This window comes from Equus przewalskii, chromosome 7 (genome assembly GCF_037783145.1).
Source record: "Equus przewalskii isolate Varuska chromosome 7, EquPr2, whole genome shotgun sequence".
Lineage (NCBI taxonomy): Eukaryota > Metazoa > Chordata > Mammalia > Perissodactyla > Equidae > Equus > Equus przewalskii.
The window spans coordinates 74391519-74404240 of NC_091837.1; the positions used below are offsets into that span (position 1 = coordinate 74391519).

General features: G+C 38.8%; 1 protein-coding gene across 3 annotated transcripts in view; it reads right to left on the minus strand.

Moving 5' to 3' along the window:
* The window catches only part of CCDC68 (coiled-coil domain containing 68), a 64899-nt gene extending 54101 nt beyond the window's left edge, over nucleotides 1-10798 (minus strand). Inside the window, exons 1-3 of one of the 3 annotated variants that reach the window (XM_070627631.1) lie at nucleotides 10694-10798; nucleotides 7041-7109; nucleotides 3911-3996 (exon numbers count right to left, since the gene is read on the minus strand). In XM_070627631.1, the coding sequence (XP_070483732.1) occupies nucleotides 3911-3914 (4 nt within the window). In that variant the 5' untranslated portion in view covers nucleotides 3915-3996; nucleotides 7041-7109; nucleotides 10694-10798. Of the gene's footprint in view, nucleotides 1-3910; nucleotides 4160-7040; nucleotides 7110-10693 lie in introns of those variants that run through there. The other 2 variants (XM_070627634.1, XM_070627630.1) reach the window with 2 other exon arrangements.
* Nucleotides 10799-12722: the final 1924 nt, after the last annotated feature.

Sequence of the window (12722 nt, forward strand, 5' to 3'; positions counted from 1 at the left end):
AGGTTCAGTAATGTATTTTTCTTGTCCGTCTCTGCTAAAAAGGAATGAAAAATCATTGTAGGAAATGAAGCTCTCGCTGTTGTTATGAATTCCTTAGTAGAACATTCAGCAAATATTTATGAACAATATATGAATGTCTACTTGTATATACAAGCCTGTCTAAACAGGTGAATCTTTTTGTAAGACTCCTTTCACATAATGGATAGAGAAACCATGACACAACCAAGGATGATATTCAAAATATGTGCCTACTGGTTGAGCAGTGGCACCAACCAATCAGCAGAGCTGCCAGCCATAATAAACTGGTATAGACGAACCAACGCAAACCAGCTGAAGGTCAGCCTGGACATCATTATTTCTTTTTTTTTTAATTGAAGTAACATTGGTTTATAACATTATATATATTTCAGGTGTACATCATTATATTTCTATTTTAGTGTAGATTACATCATGTTCACCACCCAAAGCTTAATTACCATCCATCACCATACACATGTGCCCAGTCACCCGTTTCACCCTCCTCCCTCCCCCCTTGCCCTCTGGTAACCACCAATCTAATATCTGTATCTATGTGTTTGTTTCTTGTTGTTGTTGTTGTTGTTTTTATCTTCTATTTATTAGTGAGATCACACAGTATTTGACTTTCTTCCTCTGACATTTCACTTAGCATAAAACCCTCAAGGTCCATCCATGTCACAAATGGCTGGATTTCATCCTTTTTTATGGCTCAGTAGTATTCCATTGTGTATATATACCACATCTTCTTTATCCATTTGTCACTAATGGGTACCTAGGTTGCTTCCAAGTCTTGGCTATTGTGAATAATGCTGCAGTGAACATAGGGGTGCATATATCTTTACGCATTCATGTTTTCATGTTCTTTAGATGGTGTTGGAGAGGATGTGGAGAAAAGAGAACCCTCATACACTGCTGGTGGGAATGCATACTGGTGCAGCCACTATGGAAAACAGTATGGCGATTCCTCAAAAAATTAAGAATAGAACTACATATGATCCAGCTAATCCATTGCTGGGTATTTATCAAAAGATCATGGGCATCATTATTTTAAACTATTGCTGCTCTCTGAGAAAAACTAGATGTTCTTTCAAAAATACCCTTTCCAAGTGCATAATTGGGTATATTCTTTTGGACTTAATATGTTCTGATTTTTATAACCTTTTTTTCTGAGATGAGCTTGGTGTGCTCTGCTTAGCAATAGCTGGAGTAATGAATGTCACTTCCTTCTGCATTGTGAGTCCCTCCCCCAAATGAAGGAAGATGGAGAAAGGTGGAGAGGCACGAGATTGAGATGTCCATTTTAAGTGCTTTATCCAGGTATTTCTAAGTTTGGAGGAGGGGTGTGCAGCCCAGAGTAGAGCTGTGGGAATGTTGTATTAGACAAATATTTTTAGTTAGAGATAGAGCCTAACTTTCAAGATAACTTATCTTTGCTACCTTTTGGTCTACACTCTTTCCCTCCCCCCGGCCCTACCTTCAGTTGGTAAGCACGACTTTAATATTACTCCAGCCGTCATGTTCTATTTTTTGTTTTTTGTTTTGTTTTTCTTCTGCTGGAATAGGAGAAAACCTAATATATTCTCAAGCCAAACAAGCTGCACTTTCCTTAATTATCTGCTTTTCTAACCTGTCCATGCCATTGTGGCTTCGACCCTAACTTTATGAATTCTTTGTGTGTGTTTTTTAAGGTATTTTCTAATGGGCTATGGGAATTTGACTTTTTATCCTTTTTGCAACAGCAGAGTTTCGTGGTTTGATACCTAGATCCCTGTTTCTAAGTTTTGGTTGGTTTTTTGAAAAGTTGTCTTTTTTTATGATTTGGCAGCAAAATAGACATTTTTTGGTAAAGAAAAAAAGTGTCCTTGGGTTAGCTCAAGAAAGGCAGGGGTAGTGTGAAGCTCCACATGGCCATAAGGGAGGTGGAGAGCTCATTGGAGGAACCCTGCCACGCCTGAAATTCCTGGAGACCTGACCTGGAGGGAGGAACTCTAGGATTTCCCCCCGAGAGTCTGGCAGTCCTCAGTCTAGAGCTCTACGAAGCGTTAATGTGACCCAGCTGTCTCCTCCGTCTCCCATCTCTTCCCACAATCAAGTGGCTTCCTCACCCCTTGCTCTGTAAATCTTCACTGGCCATGAGGTGGAGGGTAAAGCAGCGGTCAGTTTAGTTAGTTGCCCTTGGGTAAGTTATATGACCTCTCTGGGCTTCAGTTTCTGTAAAATGGGCCCTAACTTTTATAAATTCTTTTAGCTTCAGCTTTGGCTACTTGCTGCGAGATGCTTTTTGTTCTTCCCACTTCTGATTCCTGAAGAGTGAGGCTCTGAGGGAACCTCTTTGTTCCTCCTTAGGATGAACTGTTTATCCCAGGTCACCTCAAAAGTCACTGTCCATCCTGTGGATTGGCTGCCATTGGGCTGGGTGCCCATCACCCTCTCTCTCTGTCTTCTAGTACTTAGTAACTACCCAGTGGTCGCCATGATGAGAACATGGCTGCCTCAGGCTCCTCTTCAACAGGCGCTACAGGTGTGACAGGCCCTTAGAATGGACACTAGGGCTTGTGGACAGTATGACTGACCCTTCAAGTAGAAAGTCAATACCCACAGAGTGAGGCCAAAGAATTCACCCTGGGGCCCAGTAGGGGTAGGTGGCACCTGTGGGAAGAATTGGACAGAGCCTTTAAGAAAAATCACGGAGGTGGGGAAGGGGGAGAAAAAAAAGAAAAGTATAAAGATAAAAAATGTATAATCATCTGCTAGTTCTTAGGAGCTACATTTCTATTTCTTAGCTATAGTTAAAAGCTTTAGGGCCCGCCCTGTGGCTGAGTGGTTAAGTTCAGGCACTCTGCTTGGGCGGCCCAGGGTTTGGCTGGTTCAGATCCTGGGCGCGGACATGGCACCGCTCATCAGGCCATGCTGAGGCAGCATCCCACATGCCACAACTAGAAGGACCCACAACTAAAAATATACAACTATGTACCAGGGGTCTTTGGGGAGAAAAAGGAAAAATAAAATTAAAAAAAAAAAGCTTTAAACTCATTACTTAATTACTTATTTGTATATTTATATATCTGTGTATGTCAAAATTCACACACATATGTAAACACATATTAATAAGTTATTACATTAATAACACACAAAAACAGTTCAATTAGCATTTGGGTATTTTTTTCTATAAAATGACTAAGTTATTTTATTCCCAGATTAGTAGAAATTTCGCTTCGTCACCAAGTCTGTTAATTTATGGGGCTTTTTGACATAGACTTAAGTCATTTTTAAAAAGATTCCTTACCTTTAAAAACAAGGTTGAGTTTCTTATAATCATTATTGTTTATTGTTGTATATGTTTACAACATTGCCTGTAAATATTACTTTTCTTTAGGTACTTATGACTTACATCTTGTCTTCTTTAGTAACTATTCCTGATTTTTGCCTGCCCCAAATACAGAATAATAAGGCTATTAAGATAACTTTTATGCCTAATCTGTTTTTGGGTCTCCTAAAATGGCCATTAGGGAACACAAAGATTTGTTTCTTCATCTTAGAAAAGAAACGACAATAAGAATAATTACGTTTGAATAAAATTCTCCAAATTTTAACTGAATCAAAACTGTCGTTGCAGCCTCTTTTCTTGACCAAACTCATGGCAATTAGAAATAACTGACAAATCAAAATAAGAATTTATCTTCCTAGATTAATTATGTATAACATACATATGTTAATATAGATATATTTCTATGATTGTATACTTTTCAAGTTAAAAAAAGCAAACACATTTAAGCACAAAGACTCTTACGATAACTGTCTACTAAAAGATTTGTACGAAAGGATTCTGGATTCATAAGTCATCTCCTCTTTTGGTTCATGAAAAGTCAGAATAAGCGCTAGAGGTACTCACTCATTGACAAGGGGATCACCAGAGGCCTTTCTTTTCCAGTTTTTCATTAGCTCCAGCAACCAAGGCATCTCCTTCGCATCTAAAAACTATAGCAGCAGTCACAAAACATGTGAAAGCTTCAGTTGATCGATTCCTAGGATCTCCACTAAACGTGATACTTCCCTGTGCTATACAGACTCCTCCACTGACTAAAACCACTTAGCTAATTATAGCCACTTGCTTGACCTCCTATGAAATATTGTTCCTTTCTCTTCACACATCACTATCCATTACTGTAACACACACCCAGCTCCACCCCTACCCTCCCCCACAGAGAAGCCCATGATTGCTGACCTCTGGGAACTAGCCATATCTTACAGGAAGACTGGTTAAATTTTGTTTGATGATGGCTCAGCCTTAAAAAGGAAAGGAACAATTGCCAAGTAGGCAGTGCCATCACAGATGTGAGTTTACCCTTAACATCTTAGCTTCTCCAAGAAATTAACTTAGTTCAAACAGCTCAGTTAATTGCTCTTTCCCAGACCTGCCAACTGACAAAAGATAAAAGAGCAAGTATTTATACTAATGGTAGGTATGACTTGAGGTTAGTCGGTGACTTTGAAATGGTTTTGAAACAAAGGGATTTCCTGGGGTTTTCCTTGCCACAATGGTCAGTTTGTTTTCTTTAGAGACATTCCAACTTCTTTACAGGACCTGTATAATTCTACATAAGGAGTTTACCCACCTTAAGGAACCAATGTCTTATTCCTGTTGTTCCTATTAGAATCTGGGTCCCCCTGTCCCTACTTCTTAAGAAAGCATGCTTCTGCTCTGGAAGTCCAACAAACCAGTTTAAATTTAAATTCATAATCTAAGGGGGAGTTTATGCTTTAGCAAACACTCTTGTTGTGCCTAAACAAATTCCAGAGGTCAAGTAGAACAGGACTAGGCTAAAAGAGAAAATCACTCAGGTCTCTAGGAAGGACCAGCCGAACTTTGGGATATGTTTTCACAACCTGAAATGATAATCTAGGCCCCTTCTTCAGAATCTAATACAAGAGCAGATGGCCAATTTGTTTCTGGTAATCACCTGGGTTGCAGTTGGCTGGTGTATCTTTTACAGATTCACCAATGCTACTGCACACCATTATGACATCAGAGGTTTGAATAACTCATCCTGAAACGAAAAGTCCCGAAACGCTAACCCTCCCCCAACTACAGGCAACATACTGTGGACAACTTCCTGATCAGCATAATCATGGCAGTGGTGCAGAACTGCATATCCTAGGTTAATGCCCTGTGGTCTTAGATTGTTTACCCTTGGCCAAAAGAGAAATCAGCCCCTGTCTGCCAAGAGATAGCATGGTACTATCAGCTAGCCTTGGTATAGCTAGCAGATGCCCTGGTATTCACAGTTAGGCCATGGACAATGTAACAAGACCACTACAAGAAAGGAAAATGACAAGCCAATGCCTCTCATGATCATATATGTAAAGCTCTCAAATACTATCAAATTGAATTTCAGCAAGGTGTAAATAGTATAGTATATTCCAACCAAGTTGGGCTTATTCCAGAGTTGCAAGATTGGTTTAACTATTAAAAACCAATCAACATAATTCTTCACATTAAGAAACTAAAGAAGAAAAATATCTGATACTTTAAAAAATGGAGAAAAAGGATTTGTTAAAATTCAACACCTGCTCATGATTTAAAAACAAAACTCTTAGAAAGAGTTTTGAAAACTCTAAGAAGGAAATCTCCTTAATTCAATTAAAGAATATCCACAAAACTTTATAGGAAAACCATACTTAATGGTGAAAAATTGAAAGCAGCTGATCTGAGATCAGAAATGAGGCAAGGATGCTCCCATCACAGTTTTTATGCAGTATTATATTGGAGATGATATGCAGTGAAATAAAGCAAGAAAAGGAAATAAAATATATAAAAATTGAAAAGGAAAAATTATGTCCTTATTTATAGATAATGTGATTGTATATGTGGAATGTTCACAAGAATCTACAGATAAACTATTACAATTAAGAAGTGAATTTATCCATGTTGCTAGATACATGGTCAATATACAAAAAGTTGATCAATTCTATTTCTATGTAAATCAACAAACATTAGAAAACGATGATTTTTAGAAAGATACTATTTACAATAGCACCAATTAGCATAAAATACTGGGAATAAATCAAACAAAAGAAATGCAAGACTGCTATTCAGAAAACTACAAAACAGACTGAGCACAAGTGAAGAAGGCTTGTAGAAAATGGAGAATTATAATATGTTCATGGGTTGGAAGCCTAAATTGTAAAATGGAAGATGTACTACAAAAATGTTAGTTGTCTTATATTGATCTCTCCAGATTTAATGAAATCATAATCAAAATTATATTTTTTTAATTTAATTCGACAAGTTATTTATAAAATTTATATGGAAATGTAAAAGTCCAAATATAGTCAAGAGAAACTTAAACAAAAATGAAGTTGAAGGACTTACATAATCAGATATCAAGACTTAGCAAAAAGCTATAGTAATTAGCTTTGTAAGTGGCCCACAGAGAGACAATAACACAAACTGAATAGAATAGAAAGTCCAGAGATGCAGCTCATATATCCAGTCACATAATCTATGAAATGAAAACATTGGAAAAGACGTTCTTTTCAATAACAATGCCAAGAATAAAGCTTGTAGTTTCCCTCACACCATATACATAAAGTTAATTCCAGGTGGATTATAGACCTAAACGTAAAAGACAAAGTAATAAAGCTTCTAGAAGTTAACATAGGAGAAAATCTTTATAATTTTGGCATAGGCAAACTTTCTTAAACAGTATACCAAATCACATGCCATAAAGGATAAGATTAATAAATGTCACTACATTAAAACTAATACATTCTTTTCATCAAATTACATCATTAAGAGAGTGAAAAGCAAATCAAAAACTAGTATAATATACAGTGAAATACTGCACAGAAAGAAGAATAAATGAGTTCCTGCTGCACACAACAGCACGGATAAATCTCACAAACATAATTTAGAGAAAGAAGCCAATCACTAAAGTATACACACGAATTGATTCCATTCATATAAAGTTCAAAAACTGGAAAGACAAATTTATGGAATCAGAAGTCATTACAGTGGTTACCTTTGGGTGCAGAAGGGCATCCTCTGGGGTGCTGGCATTATTCTGTTTTCTGACATGGATAGTAGTCACCTTGTGAAAACACTTCACAGTGCGTTTTGTTGTTGTTTTTTATTTTTTCTCTTTTTTTGATGAGGAAGATTAGCCCTGGGATAACATCTGTAGACAAGCTTCCTCTTTTTGCTTGAGGAAGAGTGACCCTGAGCTAATATCTGTGGCTATCCTCTTCTGTTTTGTATGTGGGATGCCACCACAGCATGGCTTGATGAGTGGTGTGTAGGTCCATGCCCAGGATCCAAACCCACAAACCTGGGCTGCTCAAGTGGAGCGCATGAACTTACCCACTACACCACCAGGCCAGCCCCCACTTCACAATGTTTTCAATTCTCACTTAGAATTATTGCATATTCTGTATGAATGTTACACTTCAATTAAAATTTTTAATAAAAGCAGAAAAACCTTCTCTTGATCCCACTTCCTCCGCCAGTTGTATCTCCATTCCTTTGTACCAACATATAGCAAACTCTTAAAAAGAGTTACTATCTCCAGTTTCTCTTGTCTTACTCTCTCTTAATCCCAAAAGCTGAACTCCCTCACCAATTTCAAGTCTTTGCTCAAATGCCACTCCCTTGGTAGCATCTCCCTGGCCACCTTATTTAATGATGCAGGCCTCTTTCTACTGCACCTCGACCTAATTTTCTTTTTTCTTTTAACAAAGCACTCACTACCCTCTCACACACTAGGTAACTTATTTAGATGTTGTATTTGCTGCTGCTTTTCTGCCTCCTCCCTCTTTCGTTCACTGAGGAATCTTAAGCTGTATCTGACAGAGAAGGTACACTCAGTAATATCTGTTGAGTAAACTGATTTTTGAGATTGGACTAAAAAAAGAAAAAGCAAGTTTTAGAGGAAAATTGAGTGTTTCGTTTTCAAACTTTTATAACTACAATGCTTATTAGATATCCAATGGAGAGATTTAACAATTAGGTAATTGAATGTGTGAGTCTGGAGCTCAAAACTGGATATAAATATACATATGAATTATGAAAGGCAAGGAAAAATATAGAACCGGGTGAAGTAGTCGAGGGAATGAGTACAGAGAAGGGACATTGAAATGACAGAAACAGGAGGAGGATGTAGCAAAGACTGAGAAAAAAATAGCCAATGAATTGAGAGAAAAACTATGAAAATAGAAGGATTTGACCAGAAGTCCAATTAACCAATTAATTAATATTACTAGTATGTAACCATTTAAAGCTTATATATGTCTGTTATAATGATGAACAGTGAAATAATAATTTATTAAAAATCAAAAAGGAAGATATTGAGGGCAGTTCAGACAGGTAAAATCTGGAAAGAAATCTAATTTCTATCCTGTTCCTGAAAACAGATAGTGACCAAAGGTCACAGCTTATCCTGACTAGCAAATAAATGTCCCCCCTTGTGTGGATGTGATTTGTTTGTCTGGCATCGAGTGGTCACAGATGTCTGGGGAGTGGCATTTCAGCCGGCCGGGCTTCAGTAACAGAAGCGGGTGTCAGGGCCTCAGGTGTCCATAGATGACCCTGACGTTCTCCCTCCCTGCCTCACCTGCTCCTTGCATTCCACATCGCTGATTCCCCCTGGGCTTCCGGCTCACGGACATCGCTACACTGTGTCCTAAGGAGACACTGCTGTCCTCTCTGTGACCTTAATGAGACGCCAAAGGTGTGATATTTACTTAAAAACTTAGCTTAACCAAATAACTACTAAATTACTTTGGAGAGAATTGTTCTGCAAGCTATAAAGTAAACTACAGTTCTCACAGATGTAAAGTTCCAAGGTCATGGGTGTGGCAGGACGCTCAGTCCTGGAACCTGTTTGCTAATCATTGCTTCCCACGGTCCTCTCTGGCCCTTTCAGAGGGGAATCATTTCCTTTCTGCTTTCCGCTCTCTGCCCTTCTAGGGCCCCTCAGGCTTTGCTCTAGCTGTGGCTGCCCCAGAAGGAAAAAGAAGATATCCCCAAGTCCTTCCTGGGCTTCTGGTCTTGTACTAAGTTCTTGCGGCCGTCTCCAGGAATGTCCTTTTCTCATGATGCCCACCTCCCACCTTGGCCATCTCTCTCTGGGTCTCAGTGCTATAGAGCTGGTCTACACTGCATTCACAGCTGTTTTCCTCATTTGTTCTGAGTTCAGACTCCACATGGTCCACGTGACCGCCATGTGGCTCAGTCTTCATCTTGAGCTTCTTGGCAGGCATCATCTCTCTTTCCCAGCCAGTGGGAGAATCCCAGCCCTTCCAGTTTCCAACCTCTGAACTCTCTTCGGACCCTCCCAGTAAATTACTTTTCCAGCTGAAGAAAATCTCCCATTCTTGGTTTATTTGCAGAATAGAGATTACTGTTAAGTCGTATGCCAAGGGAATGAACTCTTTTCTGTAGCGTCCCTAAGACTCACTCCAATATTTAAAGACATGATGCTCCAGGCTTTTTCATGGCAAAATGATTTAAATGTGTATTGAGCATAGCATTGAGATAATTCCCACAGCAAGCAGGGGTGGGGGTAAATATTTTCCCACAGTTTCTATATACATCTTTGTCTTTAACAGTGTAATTTAACATCCTAATCAATACAATGATATAAATACGCTTTTGAAATTGAAACAAGAATAAAGGAATGTAGTTATTTACACTTCACATTCTTCCAAAAATAACTTGACGTAGAATATCATAAATATTCCCAGTTACTTTAATAGTTGGAAGCATATAACATTTACTAAGAACTGAGAATTTAAAGTGAGCTAAATATCTGAAATTAACCCAGAGAAAGGGCTCCAAGTATTCAAATATGGATTTTCACTGCAAAGGAATACTGCTCCTTGCCTTACAAAATTAATTAAGCTCTGTGTTAATTAATCACTACGCCTCTATAATGAGAGGCTGCCAATCACCTTGTCAGATTGTTTACAGCTGAAATTCTAGCTGAAAATTCATCTAGTTAATGATCGAAGTTAAATTTAACCCATGTCTCAGGACCCCAAACATAATTCTAGGTCATAAAAGTGATCATAGATTTAGAATCTCCCTATGTGCCTCCTGGTTTCTCCATTGAGGTAGCCAAGTTCCAGATCTCAAAGAGCCACGGCCCACAGCTGAAATTTAGCTGAACCTTCCTAGGCTTTGAAAATAGAACTAATATACAGAAAATCTTTGCATATTTCTTTTCTGTCTCATAGAGTAATACGTTTGATAAATAATTTCTTTTCAACTTTTAACTGCAAAATTGCTAAACTTTGACACCCTTCCAACAAAAAGTTTCAAATACGGGATAAATATGCCACTAACCTGTGAAAAAATATAAACGATGGTTCCAATGAAAGCAGCCTGTTTATTTTTTACCCAAGAACTTAAGACTTTGGCCTATTACCTTTGGGTGGTTTTTATTCTCTTTTACTTGTGTTTCTTCTATGGAGCCAATTTCCTTGAAAATGAAAGTTATAGGATTCAAGCTATCCTAGGGAAATGTTAGTCTCTCTGGTACTTATGATTTTAAAACTAGATTAAACAGGGCCCCAACAGGGCTTCTCGGACTGTAACTTTGGTTAAGCCTCTCATATGATGGAAAAACCTGTCCAAAGCAAAGATTCAATGGACACACATAACATTTCAGCCACTTACATTACACTGGATGGGCAGCAAGTTCCCTTTAAGCCTGAATAGTTATTTTTGGCGTTGAGATTTCCATTCACGCCGTTTCCCCTTGAGCAAGGACATGGGAGTGAGGAAGGGGAGGGCAGGGCTAGGAATTCAAGAAAAAAATAAAAATCACAAGGTACAACTGGCCTGGGAACTAGTCCAAGTCTGTGGTCAGAGAAGAGTGAGGTGCTTGGACCAGGCAATCAGCCCAGGGTTGGGCTGTATCAAGGTCAGACAATAGTTTCAAGCAGCACTGTTCAATACAGCAGCCATGAGCCTCATGAGGCCATTGGAGCATTTGGAATGTGGCTGCTCTGAATTGAGATGCGATGGAAACCATGAAATATACACCAGATTTCAAAGACTTAGTATGAAAAAAAGAATGTCAATGATCTCATTGATAATTGTTTGTGATGATTGCCGATTAAAATGATGAGATTTTGGATGTATTGAGATAAATAAAATCTATTACTAAAATGAATCCATCTGTTTCTTTAAGCACTTTAATATAACTCCTAAAATTTTTTAAATTATACCTGTGGCTCGCATTATGTTTCTATGAGACAGCTCTGATTTAGAGCCATATTCTTAGAGATAAACCATTTCCAACTGCCCCTGGAGGGAGGGGTACACGTCCAGGCCCTGTAGGTACCTGATGCCCATGATGACCAATGAGGACCTTATTTTCTTACCCGTGTACCTTCTCCTTGTATAACCCTCATCTCCATTAAGAGATGTTTTCATGTTCGGTATTGCTGATGGAGGTGGCCATGGTATCTACTCAGCAGTCTTTTTCCAATCACTGATTTGTATACATGGAAGGCATCCCTTCAGACAAGTGTAATTCCAGACCAATGGTTCTCAAATTTGGTTCCCAGATCAACAGGTTCACCCAGAAAACTTGTCAGAAATCCAAATCCTTGTGCCTCATCTCAGCTCCACTAAATCAGAAACTCAGAATTGGGGCCCAGGACTCTCTGTTGATAAACCCTTCCCAGTGATTCTGTTGCCCTCCAGTGTTGGAAAACCACTCTCTGCTCTGGACTAAACACTAGAGTGTAGGGCTGCCAGGTAAAATCTAGGATGCTCACTTAAATTAGAATTTCAGATCGAAGGCAAAGAATTTTTTGGTGTTAAGTATGTCCCATACAATATTCGAGAGATACTAAAAAATTCTTTACTGTTGATCTGAAATACTAATTTAACTGAGTGTTCTGTATTTTTATTTGCTAGACCTGCCAATCCTACGTTAGAACAGTGGGTCTCAACCCAGACTGTGAATTAATTTAATTCATCTGGTGTGGTACCCAAGCATTGGGATTTTTTTTTTAAGTCTTCGAGTTATCCTTATGCACAACTGCATACTATTGCATTAAAGCAATGCTTTTCAAACTTTAATATGCATTCAAACCATCTGAGGTCTTGGTAAAATTCAGACTCTCATTCGCTATTTCTAGAATAGGGCCTGAGATTTGGCATTCTAACAAACTCAAGTGATGTCATTGCTCCTGGTCTGGGGGCCACATTTTGAGGAGTAAAGCATAGGGGTTGCAGAGATGAGGGCCCCAATATCTGGTAAAACACCGCATAGGAGGCTACCCAGAGGACAACCACAAGGTAGGAAAGATAATGATGCAGATCATAAGCACCATGAGAGAGGTTCGGAGTACTGTGAGGGTTTCAAAAAAGAGAGAAACCATGTCTGGTACACGAGGAAATATTCAGGGAAGAGGTGGCATTTAGGGTCATCTTTTAAAAATGTTGTACTTACATTTAAAAATATGACTGCAATATTTTGGGAGAGACAGAAATTGGTTACACAGGTGCTGCCATAACAGAAAAATGAAAACATGTGCGTTGACTTTGTGACCAGACAGCAGGCAGAGGCTGGAGGAGCAGAAAGGAGACTGTTGGTGGAGTTTGGAAAAGCAGTGAGGATCCTGCTGTAGGAGGCTGGAAGGATGCTCAGCCAGACCCAGGTTTTGTGGCAGTGAACCAGGTAGGCAAACTG